The sequence below is a fragment of the Gigantopelta aegis genome, unplaced genomic scaffold (genome assembly GCF_016097555.1).
Source record: "Gigantopelta aegis isolate Gae_Host unplaced genomic scaffold, Gae_host_genome ctg4693_pilon_pilon, whole genome shotgun sequence".
Classification (NCBI taxonomy): domain Eukaryota; kingdom Metazoa; phylum Mollusca; class Gastropoda; order Neomphalida; family Peltospiridae; genus Gigantopelta; species Gigantopelta aegis.
The window spans coordinates 12306-28058 of NW_024533992.1; the positions used below are offsets into that span (position 1 = coordinate 12306).

Below are 15753 nucleotides of genomic sequence, written 5' to 3' on the forward strand. Positions count from 1 at the left end.
GAGTTTTTTGTAAAGTACCACTGAAAGATGAGTCAGAACCTGCTGCATTCCTCATAGCTACTCACAGAGACTGTTTTTCCAAATGAAACTGAAGCTCATGCTAAAGTGAATTCAGTCAACAATCATCTTAAACTGAAGATGACAGGACAGTGTGCTGAACTATTTAGTGAAGATCTTGTACAATATTCAACTCCAGATCAAGTCATTTTTTTTTCCACTTGATACAAGAAATGATCAAAAGGAAATAGAAGAGTTACGTTCTCTACTCCACAAAGCTTTGTTATTTCTAAGAAGTTTCATGAGTTACCTGTTCCTGCTTCTTGGTGTGCCTTTAGTCTAAAATTACGAAAGAGTAAAAAGCCTATTCATCTACTAGATACATGTTATAAAATGGCTGAGGATTGTGGAATCAAAGATAGAGAAGACTTCAAATCAGTTCTCTGGTTTTTACATCACAGAGTGGGTGTTATTATGCATTTATCCAGAGGTAAGGGACTAGAAATATTGTCATTCACTAACCTCCAACTTGTATTTGACAGAATTACACAACTCATCACATCATGTTTTTACTTTTAAAGAGTTAGGAAGTGCCTCAACTGAAAAAGAGTTTCGTGATAATGGTCGATTTAGTGAGTCATATGTAAAACAACTTTCTTCTAGGAAGGAGATCCTCTTACACCACCAGACTAGTTATCACTATTAAAACATCTACATATTGTAGCTGGTCCTATGAAGATCAAAGTCGGTCGTAAACTGAGAACTATTACTTTATGCCTGTGCTTTTTTAAAACCTTCTCCAGTTGAAGAGGATCAAAGAGATCAGTCCATTTGTCCTGCTCCTTTGAACAATCTATGTTTGAGTGTGGTTACACTCCTGTGGGTGTGTTCTGTTGTCTAGTAGTTTATCTCCTCAGTCAAACATCTAAATCAGAGCTAGAGTGGAAATTACTTGATAAAATTGTCCATCATCGTAAAAGATTACTTTTAAAGTTGGGGAATATCATGATCGTGTAACTCTTATTAGTCGAAGCTACTTATTCTTGAAGTTTGGTTTGACCAAATGACTCAAAGCTATCATTAGATGTTCTGCTGTAAACAAATTATCTCCACACTACACAGAGGTCTAAAGACAGTCACACAATCATTACACTACACTTACAAATCTCGTCATTTCTTTGGCTTTTTCCTTGTTGCCTGAATATCACTCACTTTCTCCTCATCCTGCTGTGGTTTGTCAAGAATGATTAGCAGCAAAATGTGTCTTAAACTGATTATGTTATGTGCTTACAAAGAGAGAGACACCTGGTGTGGTCAACAAAGGTTATATTGTCTCTTCCTTGTATTCATTACATATTATGTAACACTTACTAGATATCAGAGCTCACTACTACTAGTGTATCAAGTGAAGTACTATGTACTCAATCTCAAGGTATTACTTATTAATATACTATATACTAGTATTGGAGTATTATCATTAATAGAGTCCTCTAATGTAACTGAAGTTAATGATATATGAATGAATTTGAAGTGATCATTACAGGTATATTAGTAAACAATATACTATTTAAAGTTGTTGTTACTTTGTTATATTCTAGATATTAAGGACTGAAGTTTGCAAAATCATTACTGAGCAATTTCATACCGACTGGGAATCTCTTGGACTTGAACTGGGTCTCTATTATCCAACATTAGAAGCTATTAAAATCGAAGAAAAGGAGCAAGTTAGAAAATGTACAATGAAGATGTTAGTTGCTTGGTTAAAGAAAACTGACGATGTATCTTGTTATCATGGTCCTAGCTGGCAACAACTTATTAAGTCATTGAGAGCAATGAAGAGGAGTAGTCTAGCTGATGACATAAAGAGGAGACTACTTAATAAGAGATCATGTGATCAACTATCTACTCCACCTTTCAGTAAGAGATCAAACTAACAGAGATGAAGTAAATGATGAGAAGTAGTAGCAGGCAATCCTCATTAGTAGTCAGAGACAAAGAGAGAAGACAACACAAGAGACAGAGAACAGATGAGGAGGATGACTCTGACTGTGATGATAACATTACTAGTAGTTATTACCAAACAACAACCTCCAAAGTCACATGACATTGAGTTAGAGTCTGCATGACCAATCATTTAGACCACGTGGTAAGGAACCAGCAGAGGTAGACCTTATAAAAGGAAAGGAAGACCAGACAGTGATATAGAACCCAATACTAAAAAGAAATGTTAGTAGAGACTTTTTTTATCTAACATATTCTCTCAATGGTCACATTCTTACACATGTACATACCTCAACTGAAAGGTACATAATAATATTAATGATCATTACTGTATAGTACACTTCTTCATATCTATATAGGTTTGAATAGAGACCACACCTACTATTTGTCATGTTTGTATTAAATATTACTTGTGCATTCAGACTAGTCAGTGACATTGATTGTCACAAGGAGATACTAGTAGGGGATATTGGTTACACATATTGATAATCTACAATGTCTGTATATATATCTAGTAAATGTCATCAATAATTAAACATATTTAACTTATACAAGGTAATATCAATATGTTTAAGCTGTTAATCGATGATCACCAAAGGTAACTCCCTCCCATATATATTCAGTTAAAATGAGTACACGATAATACACTATATAATTATTGCACAAATTCTTTAATATAACTAACAAATGTATGTATATTGATGTTGAATTGGTTTTGTATCTGTCGAGACCACACCTACTATATCCATGATATCTATCATAGCCTCGATTACTTTATATGGAATTCCCTTGAAGTTATCAGATAATGATAGATATAATGTAACAGTATTAGTATGTTATTGTAGATAATAATATATTGAGAACTAGTGTAGTTTTAAAATTTATCATGTTAAATGTTGACCAAGGTTACTTTTATGAGCAAATTTTGAAGAGTTACAACAAGCAAACTTACTTTTGAGTAATTATGTGTATTTTGATGAAATTTAGGGTGTGCGTCATGTATAATGCTGTAAAAATAGGAATGTACTGAAACTAGGATATCACCTAATAATACATGAACAAATTAGTAACTATTAATGTTAAATATTTGTAAATTTTCATAAAAATAATTATTAAATCAAAAAGACAATATTTAGATGTATTCATTTAGATAAATTTTCATCCATTTATTAATATGTCTTTACTGTTAGTTACCTAATTCTATTTTATTCAGGTAATTCCAGCTTCTACTGATACTATCTATATTAATTATATATCCTGATAATTAAGGAATGAAGTTATTTGAACAAATAATAAACAACAGGTAATAATTGATAGAGATTGATATATTTACAATATCAATGAATACATTTAATGAACTGATATAGGAAGTATTGGATAATTTGATTTATGTCAAGTGATTAGGATAATAGAACTTACATCATAATTTTATTGTAATTATATATACTCAAGTATCAAATAATTGTGCACTATTATGAAGTAATAATAATTATTATTGGTGTATTTATTTTAACCCTGTGATTCATATTGAGACCACACCTATTTTCATAGTATTCAATGATGATCACAGTTTCATCTACCTAATATCACTTCCCAATATCTGGACATATTATGTCAATATTATCATAGAAGTCTATACTCTCTTATTACAATGACAAACATAACTTATTAAATACTACTGTGTCTATCAAGACATTAACATAGACAATATTTTATTATATCAATTTTATACTTTTATTCATTTTAGAGTATCAAAATATGTTAATAAACCAGTTAATTAAACTAATGCTGGCAACCACGCCCTCTCAAGATGGAGTACTGTTATCAGTGTTTCAGCTGTTCGTTTTTCTTCTCCCTCTCTGTAAATCTCTTAATTTCTCCGATAATGGCCTAGACTTCAGCTCTCTCTCTACAGAACGATTTAATGTCCAGCAGTTCTTTTTTTTTTTTAATTATTCAGTTAATACAGCCCACCTCTCTTAGTTCAGATGATATCATATCTTTAGATCAGTTTTCTGTTCTCTTACCTTTAGCGTCTAGTTCGAGTAGTTTGTCTACATCAACTGTATCTCCTACTATCTCTTCATCATATACTACAGAGTAAGTTCATGGTACTTCCTTTTCATTGGAAAGACTGTACAATAGTGGCTTGACCCACACATCTCAACAATTTTGAAAGCTACTGGACCAATTTTATATAATCCTTTTATTACTATTCTGTATTATAAATTCTCAATAATGTGTTATAATGTAAACAGTAAAGTTTTGGTCATCTTGTATCCTATTATTATTCTATAGGATATCATCTACACTTACAACTACACTTGTATCTACTGTCATACCATCAAATACTCTAGCTTCGTGTTAATCCTTACAGATATTTTTAGAAGTGGTAAGCTTCTCTACCAGAATAAAATTATGATGTGTTTATTTTATTTTGTACTAGTCACAAGTTGTTCATGGGACCTTCAAGTTCAGTCATGTGATACAGATTGTTGTTGTGATCCTAACTGTACCCTAATGATATAAAACATTCTCACAATGTCTTAATATTGAAATGAGGTAAAGAAATGAACTATGACACTAGCAATAATTAACTCTCATTGTTCTAGTTCTCTTACTTTCATTGTCTCTCATCTACTGCACTCTTCCGATCTTCTTTACTAAGTTCTAGAGGTTCTGGTTTATTTGTGTTTTTATACTGATAACTATCCAGGTCGTACAATTTTCCTACCTCTATTATTATAACTACACCCTAAATGAACTCAACAATCAATTGCTAATCTTTTCTAGAACTGGAGATTTGACCATACCTCCATCTTCATTTTAACTCCATCTACTAACGAATTTTATAAGTCAGGTGACCACTCTCCATTATTTATGACTCGAGTATCTCCTTGGTTACTTGGCCCTGCCCACTTCATTAATGGCGATGTATGTCATGATGCAAACCCGATCAATTTTCTAAATAATCAGACCTCAACATGTACTCGTTATTTAAGAGTAGAGGTAGAGAATGCTCCTTATTTAATGCTCTAATTACTACAATAATTTTTCTCTCTATCTACAACTCCCTACTTGCAGAATGGCAACAACTCTCTGATACAATTTGAAACTAGAAACATTAAATGCTACAATCTGATTGGTCAGCAAGTGTCATGTGATGATACTATATCACCACCATATATAATGAAACATCAATGATTTGTGACAATGCATTATTGACTATTGATTACAATGTATTACATAGAGGTTCTCAAGGTCTTGTAAAGCCTTTGTTGATGTTTTCTATTGGAAAGGTTATGAGTGGACCTGTTCAGCAACAAATTTTCTGTTCATTTCTTTTCTGTTTCTGGGTTAGATTCTAATGAGACTAATTTAACTCAGTTAATTGAAGGGGCTGATGTTAGAGATCTGGTAATCCTGGGTATTTGGATGGACAACCTGTTTTTAGCTGGTAATTTATTGTCTGATAGTAACGAGGTCAATGTAAACTTAAATCAAATGGACTGGTTAACAGTTTTAAAGGCAGGGAGCAGAGGTGAATGTGATGGTGATAGAGAGAGTGTTACATTTAGGGATAGCATGAAAACCTCTTGCATACTAAGGTATATGACATTATTGTGTAGTTCTCTAGTCTATCTTTCCCTTAGACTTGCTTCATCTCAAGTTCTCTCTGGCTGTGAAGTATCACACAACAAACACTCAATCTATTGCTGGAGCAGAGCCTAGAGTTGACAGGATTGCCATATATGGTAATTCAGATCCAAGAGATCTCCTCACAATGGATACCTCTACTAGATGTGACCAATATTCCTAATACAGTTGGAGTAAGTTACACACACATGAGCTAGTATTGATGTATTATCCCTTAGTGTCCTTTCAGTTATAACTGGTATCAGTTCATTCTCTTATATTCTTATTCTGGTCAAGTTAATTCTCCCGAGGCTTTTATTACAGGAGCTCAAATAAGATTTCTTACTCAAGATCTTACAGCATTGGTAAGACCATAACACCAGTTATGATGACACAATATTGTGTTTGATATCTGATAATAATGTATTGCTTTATTTAAGGATTATACATTATTATTACGTATGCATATCTATTAGAATTGGTTTATGCAGTAGACCTTGTGATCTTAGCTTGTACATTGCAAAATTCATTTAGTCTTCTTAAAGATTTATTAATATTTTAGTGTATTAAATTTGGCTGTAGTAGTTAGCACTGCATAATTGATAATATCCCTGACTCAACTCAATCAGCCTTAATACAAAGCCTGGTTTAACTATAGTGTCTGGGCCATTGTGGCCATGCCTACTGTAGTCAGTGATCTCTGTGGATATGGGCCTCTTGTCTAGATGAAGATCACGTATGTAGGAGACTCCACCTACTACAAGTTTAAAAATTTACTACTGCCTATATTAATTTGCCAAGACATAACTAATTCTCACCAAGTCTATTCTCATAGAATCTAGAGTATACCAGTCATTATAATGTAACAGATAATCTTTATACTTATAGAGCATTGCAGACATTAATATTATCATTATTACAGTGTACTGGTCCATTGTGCTCTTCCTCCTCACCTTTACTCTCACTCTCTCTGGAGACAACTGTCACATTTGTTCCAGCTTATTCAGTTCCAGAAGAAGTCCTTAAAACTACATCTCTCACAACAAGAACACTTCCTGAAGACTTCCTATATCCATTATTAATGACTAATGGCAGAGCAACAAAACAATACACCTATTATCACTATAATTGTACTAGTTACAATACTGCGAGTAATATTAGTAGTATAGAATATATAATATTCCCAAAACTGTATATAACATCAACACTGAATGCAGTAGTACACATTTTGATTCTATCCCCCCAGTATTTGGTTAGACTATAACATCATAGTTATTACCCTATATACATAAGAATGATAATATGTATACATTTTTTGCAATTCTTTTAATGAAAGTATACAGAAGTAACACTGTAGGAAATAATTGTCATAATCATGGTAATTAATAACGATATGTGTAAAGAGATCAGAGATAAAACTGGACAGTCATTGAGCCAAATTGTAGAATATTCAAGAATGGCCATCAACACATGATAAAAAAATCCAACAATGATCATCGACAGATTAAAAGTTAATTCAATGAAAGCTGACATTGGGTAATAGACTACTCCAGGAAAAGCCATTGTCATATGATAGACTAACTCGAAAAACTGCTCTAATCAGGTAGTAAGTTTAAACCAGGAAGGGAGATAGTCGCATAACAGACTACCTCAAAAACTGCTATAATGAGATGGTAGGTTAAACCAGGAGGGAAATGGTCACATAAATAGATGAACTCAAAAAGACTTATTATCAGAGAATACAATAACATAGGAATAGTCAATCAATAATATATAGAATAAAGTAAGTTCGTCAAATAATAGAAAAACTCAAGAATAGCCTTTTCGTAAATGAAATAGTCTCACGTGGCCAGACGTACGAAGACACTTTCCGCCATCGTACGTCTGCCAACGCGAGACGATAAACAAATTGCTATCGTACTGCAGGAAGTCTATATTGTCGGTAGTTATAATTTTTTAGGGGGCGGGGCACCTGCACAATATTATTATAAATTAATATAACAGGAGCTACATAATATTATTTATTTGTATTCCCAATTTGACTCCAACTTCAGTTCTTGCATTGTTATTTACAGTTCTGTAACAGCACAAAAATCCACTCAATTATCTCCAGGAGATTGATTGATCATATTTTTATTGAGCTAATAATAATTGCATAATATATAAGATGCTAATAATAAAGGGTGAGATAGTAACTTAATATAGCCCCACCATGCTAAAGGAGGAGTCAGTTAATAACAACACTAGAGCTTTCAAAAGTGAAAATGGATGAACTGCGTGCTGAGAGTGGCAGGATTATTTGTTTACAAGTGTCTAGGTTATCCCATAACTTCTTCTCTTCTATTTTTTGTAGGATTTTATACCTTTATTCCAATTTTCTGGAAGGCATCTGAGACCAGGACCGAAGGATGGCGTTGGTTGTGGTCATGTGTTGCAGGATTTGCACTCCTGGCATTAATACTTACAAGCATTGATTCCTTCTCTTCAAATGACAACAGATCGTGTGATTTTTCGATCATCTCCCACTGTTCAATATTCGATGACCCTGCTCGCTATATCTGCTCAGTTTTAAATGAAAATCACAAACAGGTGTTCTATATAACAAATACTAGAGGTTGCAAAACTGAAGATCCTAAGATGAAACACGCCACTCAATATTATATCATCTCATCATGGATACCATCCTTTAATCATTTAGAACAATAAGAGCTGGCAATTTCAACCAGCTACTGTACCAGGTGAAAACAAACCAAGCTATCCATTACCGAGTGACTATTGTATTCGGGCTGCAGGACCTGTATCTGATGATTACCAGTAATTAAAGTTGCATTCTATAGTCAAAAAGGTACTGAAAGGACTCTTCTTGATACTGGTTATATCAACAAGACTGACTTGTTGGAGTTTCACTTTGGATGGTACCTCATTTCAAGCTGTAGAACCGACATCGAAAGATGGGCTGTTCTATGTGAAACTGGATATTTGAGCTCACATTATGTTACATTACCCAGAATATTCTAGAATTCTACTTTTAGAAAATGCTGCCGCAAGACCAAAGACATAATAAGTAAATAATGCTGGCATCAAATGATGCATTTCCTAGATCTGACTCTTTCCATATTTTGTGTATTCAGTGTCATTTTAGTGATATAAGTTTTAATGTTCGTATGTTGATACACTGTAAAAATTAAATTGTTATTTTAACAATTGCTTTGTAGTTTACATCAGTCGGAGGGGGGGTGTAGTTACTAGGGAATATAGAATTTATATGAATTACTCATTGTGTAATTTGTTGGCATGTAAAAGTACAACATAATGAGAAATTACACAATGAGTAATTCACAAAAATTCTATATATCTTTGTAATCCACCAATATAAACTACAAAGTAATTGTTAAAATAACAATTGAATTTTTACAGTGTACTTTAAGTTAAGTTTTTTTGGTACTTAAAGTTGTGTTTGAATTCTTATTAAGTTAGTTGTATTAATATAGTCTCTGTAATAAATGATATATCAGGCCTGTACACAGACTTTTGAAGGGGGGTGCATATGTGACATGAGTCACCAGCATTTGTACATGTGCTGTCAGTGATGCCTCCCAACTATTAACAGTTACACCTCCCTGATACAGATGCATACTTGCTGATGCATGCCTATTGCTCAATCAACTGGAAAACCTTTTCATGATTTTACTCATCTGAGTTAATGCTTGAAAGGAAGGCGCACATGCACCCCCTGGGTATGGGCCTGTGTATCTAAAGTACATTTAGCAGTGTCTTGATTTAGTGTCTTTAACTTGTCAAAGTATGGTATTCTTGTAATGATCAAGTTAGTTTTCTTTTGTCAAATACCAATAATTGTATTGAAGTACTTCTCATGATCAGTCCCTTCTGAATGACATCAAACTGATAACTTGAGTAATGTGATTCCCTACAACATTTAACTCGACAAATTTCATCTAGAATGTAATGATGATAATGTGATCACAGATTGAGAAAATGAAAATCAAACAATTATAAGTTGATAGTACTACATCTTTTTAATTGTTTGAACATCACACTGAAGTAGCAAGACAAAAAACTCTTCGAAAGAGCATCTAAAAGTATAGGCTTTGTGTCTATTGTGACAGTAGTGTTTTTTGGTAATGTATTATGGACTGTTTGACTTTATATTTACAGCCAACTTGAAGTTGGGCCACCTCCAAATACTAAAATGCTAAGTAATAGTAACACAAACAGTAATTAATTATTCTATCCTCGTTGTTGGGCATAATTATGGGGTGTGGTCAATATTATTTCAAAATAATTGTTACTAGCAAGTACGTACTGAAGTGAGGCTTCCTCCTTTGTAAGAGAATAGTGGAAGACAAGTCTGACGAACATATACAAATACAAAATGTGTGTTTACAACATAACAGAGACATTTGTTACAGATGTGTGGTGGCCCCTCCCCTTCTTTCTTAGGCACTAGAGTTAGGACTGCAATATCACGAGAAATACATTCAGAATATCTTTCAATCGCTCGTCGTAAACGCTCTCAATGTTTACGATCCATCCAGTCAGCTTTTGATTCTCTCACAGAAGCACAGTTAAAGGAAGACAATACCTTCACAAACTCTGAGGTAACGATCTCATAGTTAGGATTAAGGTTTAGGCGGTAGAAGGAATTTAGTTTCTGCCCAGATGTCGCATGGGGAGTGGGGACAAGTACTTGAGGAAGGATTGAGTGTGTGGCTATTTTCATGTCAACGATATCCACAATATAATATTTTAATGATATAGATACTTGGTTAATTATTATTTGCACTTGCTATAAAAACTTATATAGCAAGCAGATTTGTAGATTTTACAATACATGACAACTTGTGATTTTGTTAAATGTGTTAACTTCACTCACATGATCACATCATTTCATGTCATTGATTGATACAGGTTCAAGATATGATCATGGGGATTTGGACGGCTATTCAAGCCGATTTAGAAGCTGAACTAATTAACTCCTCCCATGTCCTGCCCTCCTTTTACGTCAATTATTTCAACAGGCTGAAAAGGTTTATGTAAAAATGCAACCACAGATTGCAGAACTAGACAGTTTGTAAGTACTATAGCAGATAATCCTCTTAACTCAATTGTTGTGTTGTTTGTTAATTGTTTGTTATTTATTAACTTTTTAATAGAGAATTGTTAAAAGGAATGGCTGCTTATGAACAGCAACTAACTAACTACGCTACATCTTCTCTTTCTCTTCAATCGTCACCTTATTCTCGAAAACTTCTTGAACCTCTCAATTTTACAGGAGGAGAGAATCTTTTTACAGAAGGTTATTACAACAATTATATCATTATTGTTATAGTTTGATTATAGGAAATTGGGAGATTGACGTCTGAAAATGACAAAATCAAAGACAGAATTAAAATGCTAGAAAGAAAGGTAACTGTTGTAATTTTCACAAGGACATTTTCCCCTCACCATGACACTTGATAATATTCTATTATTTACAAGAAAGTACTGATCAAAGTTGAGCTTGCTTAGTTGTTAATGATTACAAGAGCAATGATGTGGTTGTGTGGGTTTCATATGCAAAACTACACGAATAACATATCTGTTTATAATAGTGACTCTAATCACTGTTACATGTGCTATACATGTGTTCTTTGATGTATTATTCTTGTTGTTAGGCTTCTTCGTTTCTTGAAGAGAAAGACAAGTTGAAATCACAACTATCAACTACTTCTGCCTCATGTAAAAAGATGACAAAGAACATGAAAATGTCTCTGCCCTTAAAGACACAACTTACTTCCCTTCAACTTGAGTGCACTAGGGCCAAAGAAAAACCTAAGAATATTGAAGAAAAACACAGTCAAACAACTGTATGGACTGTTTATATCTCCTCACTTATTATATTTTGTTTAGGAAGAGTTGTTAAGAGTACAAAAGGAATTAGAAAGGACTAAAGAAGAATTGGAACGAAAAGTTTCTGACACACAGCTCAGTTTAGGACAATGAAAACATGTTGAAAAGTAAATCTGATCAAATTAAAGAATTGAGAACAAAATTACAACAGTAAGTCATTAGTATCTCGTCTGTTCATATTGCTCTCTTTCTAGATATGGTGATAACATATAAGGATGACGGCAACCCAATCACTAAATTAAAAATTAAATAATAGTAATATTAATATTAGTATAGTTTGTATCAGACTTAAAATATTTGCCATTTGACAAGTTCAGAAGAAAACGTGTTGTATTTTCATTGGTCAATTTATAATGACACACCCATTGTTTGGTTTCATTTAAAGAATCATAATTTTTATAACTAAATACTTAGTGGTCAATACTGGCCCTAAGACATGTGGTGTGTTCGTGTTATGGCTTTGACGACAACGTAGTGTAGTGTCTTCAAGTGAAGCCAACGGTCATGTGGGTAATAATATTGAAAGATACGTGGGTACAGAAGTAAAAGACAAAAGAACGAAAATGGAGGCAGGAGGTAGCTCGTGGCTGTTATTGTCTTGTTTTCTCGGATATTTTCAGTTATTTTATATATGGCCTTTCAAGAAGGATGTAAGTGAGACAACTAAATATATACTGTTAGTATTGTTAAATATTGTGTGTGTTCTGACAACCCTCTCTCTCTCTCTCTTTAAAATAATAAATCTGAAGTTTAGACTTTTCAAACTTTCCTAGACACAACTGCCGTTTTCGTCTGGGTTATAAAACCCAACCTCTTTTCATTAATTGACCTATTCATTACACTAATTGATTTTTTCTTTTAGTACAAAGAACAAGTTTGGTGATGAAAGATTTCATTACTTCATGTTTCAAGTCTGTTTTCAATGTATCGTAAATTGTATAGTAGCTAGAACTGGTATGTTACATTATATCATTAGATATTATAATCTAAACTGTTTATTCTCTCTTATAGTTTGCATGTATAAAGGAGAGACATGACAATAAACCATATTCCTTATTTGGAACACTGACATTGACTTATGTTGGTGCCATGGTCTCCAGTAATGCTGCTCTGGCCTTCATAGTTATCCAACACAGGTTTGTGAGATAGAAGGATGAATGAATGAATAGATGGACCGAGATGTATAGTAGGAGAAGTAGTGAATAGAAAATCAGATAAATGTTAACAATCTTTGTTAACTGGTTCTTTTTATGTTAGGTATTAGGGAAGTCCTACAAACCAATCCAGTCTTAATTCTAGGAGTACTCCTCGGTAAAAGATCGTACCCTCTAGTGAAGTACATTTGTATCTTAACAATGGTAATAGGAGTGGCTTTATTCTTATACAAAGACCCTCCTAATCATCAAAAACATGTTATAGATGACAACTCATCTCTAAACTCTTTTAAACTCTTTGATACGATAGGCATTGGAGAATTACTAGTAGTAAGTTGTACACAATATTATAATTGTATAGTTCTTATATTTTATTGTATAGTTTCTTTCACTTACATTGGATGGTCTTACTGGTGTGATTCAGACAAACTGAGACATGGACATGAGACAACAGCTCTTCAAATGATGTATGTGTCAATTTTTATGCACCAATATATCTAACAATAGGTCAGTTCACACAATTATAATGACTACCCTTTAATAAACACATAGTAATGTAACAAATGAGTTTGCTTGAGTTTTTAGGATGTGTTCCTTATAATTAACGTCTTCTACAACTTAGTTGAATGTAAATGACCTGGCCCGCTTCTTTCCAGTATAACTAACTCTTGTACTTTCTTTGGCGTGGACATTTGGTATCTAGTCATGGGTCATTTTTTCTAGAACTAACTATAATAGTTTAGAAAACTTTGATATCTCAGATATGAAAGTCTATTATGACAAACCTGTTGTGTCACAATACTCAGTGTTGTATAATGTGAGAATGCTACAATATTATTATACTAAGCCCACCCTAAACCCAACCCCCTAAACACACTAAAAGCATGATATTAATATAGAGTGACACACATAGGCTAACCTTACTGTTGTTATCAGGGGTGGATCATCCTGAACAATCCCATATATTATGTGGTAGTGTTCATTACCAGATGTTATCCATCTCTTTCTTCCATACAGCACTTATTGCTAGTGGAGAGGGTATTGAAGCTCTTGGATTGTATCACGTCATCCTGAATTATATTAAACCTGATAGCATTTAGTATAACTAGTGGTATCGGTCAAATCTTTATATTTACAACAATCACTGTCTTTGGTCCATTGACTTGTGCTGTCATCACACAACTCGTAAATTTTTTACAATTTTTAGCATCTGTTGTTATATTTGGTAATGCATTTACTACCTAGACAGTGGATAGCTGTTGTTCTAGTGTTTGTTGCATTAGGAGTTGATGCTTATTGTAGTAAAAAGAAGTCCACTAATAATAAACCACCACAAACACAAACAGCTTGAATATATTCTTAGTTTTTTATTAATACTTTCAAAGTTGATCCTTTTCCTTCATTTCTTTCCATTGTCAGCATAATTAATTTATTTATATTATTTCAGCTGAAGGTGTACCATTTTCCATTTCACATTATAATATCTCAATTGCAAACAAATCTATTGTTTCATTTTTTCTAACAATTATTATTGCTACAATTTTTTCATTACAAACAAACAATTAAAGCCAATATGATTGTCCCAATTTTTGTACTAATTGCTAAGCCATACAGATCAATAATAATTTTAAAACTTTGTACATTTAATAACCAGAGAAGAATTGAGAAATTAGAATAGAATACAATGCCTACACGCTCCGGCCATAGCTTGTTGTAATTCTGCCAAGTTTGTTTGAGGCGTGTCCATTCTTCAGGCTGTGGGAACAGCCAATGCCTTAACAATGCAAGAGGATGTTTGCTGTAATTTCTATTTCAATATAACTTGCATACCTCTCCTGCTTCATAAATATGTAAAGTGCCTTCAACATCTCCTATTGCTATTAGTTGGCCATTAGGATCCAACCATACTTTACAAAGTGCTATATCTAATGATTCACTTTAAAATAGGTACCTAAATGAGTAATAAGGAAATCATTAACATATATATGTCTGCTTTTTATACTAATAGCCTAGGAGTGTCTCAATGTTTACTTTAGTGTCTATGGCTGCAGAGCCCTTCCTCTACTAGCCACCCATAGATCTCAATGACTGTTTGAAGTACATGTATACAGTGAATGTTTCCTTCTAGTGTATTGATAATTAATATGTTCCCCTCAGAGTCGTGGTTAATTTCCAGAAATCTACTCTGCCCTCACCATTAACAGATACAAAACAATGCTGGATGAATAGGTGACCACTGAAATCATAAACATAGTCACTATTTGTCTCAAATGAGCACAATGAAGTAGCTTTTTTACTCTGTGGTGTGTGTTGTGTGAGAGAGAGAAGAGAGAGAGAGAGGGTGAGTGTTAGAAGGAGAGACAATATGTTCTCACAGTAATTTGCTGTTCATTCATTAACTTTAAACTCCATAATTTAACTGTCAATCAAAGGAGGAGCTCAAAAATAAATGAGAAAAATCAATCTAAATTGAAAAAAAGCAATCTCCAATATTTACAATATCATGATAATAATGTAGAATATATAATTATTATATTCTATAATTACTGATTATTAGCTGCTCTATGACAACTAACTGTGTTACTGAGCCATAATGGCCTTCATAATTAATTACCACCAGGCTTCCTATAGTCAATAAGACAAAGTTAAACAAAAGAGTCTAGAGAACTTCCTGTCTCTCTTACTTGCCATGACGTTGTCCTTGATAGACCACACCTTCTTCACTCCAACTACCAACTTGTTGACTTCATTTAAAGGAAAGGCAAGACAAGTGACAGCTACAGGATGACGGCTTGAAGTTCAAGACTTTCCTGAGAGAAAAGATCACAAAAGACAATACATAGTTACATGCCAAAAAGACCAGTTCCCATTCTAATTCAAAGACTGGTTCTTATTCCTATCAAATCCATTATGAACAAAGGCAATTAACACTTAACCAGAAACAAACATTTCCAGCTTTCATTCAGACTAGCCATGTACAAGATTGGCTATTTTCCTAACATTACATTCTAGGACTTTACCTGGTGCTGTGAGAGATTGTCCAAGTTTCCACGAA

The 15753-nt window shown here is 33.4% G+C and overlaps 1 protein-coding gene across 1 annotated transcript; it reads left to right on the forward strand.

Annotated features, from left to right (window-relative positions):
• Positions 1–390: 390 nt before the first annotated feature.
• Positions 391–13999, forward strand: LOC121392853 (solute carrier family 35 member B1-like; the record flags this gene model as incomplete). The annotated part of the gene is given in 11 exon segments (XM_041523914.1): positions 391–459; positions 1596–1721; positions 11310–11501; positions 12556–12661; positions 12664–12680; positions 12802–12823; positions 12826–13028; positions 13081–13120; positions 13123–13165; positions 13799–13940; positions 13942–13999. Coding segments are annotated over 11 exon segments (1018 nt in total), but the record flags the coding sequence as incomplete, so codon positions are not given.
• Positions 14000–15753: the final 1754 nt, after the last annotated feature.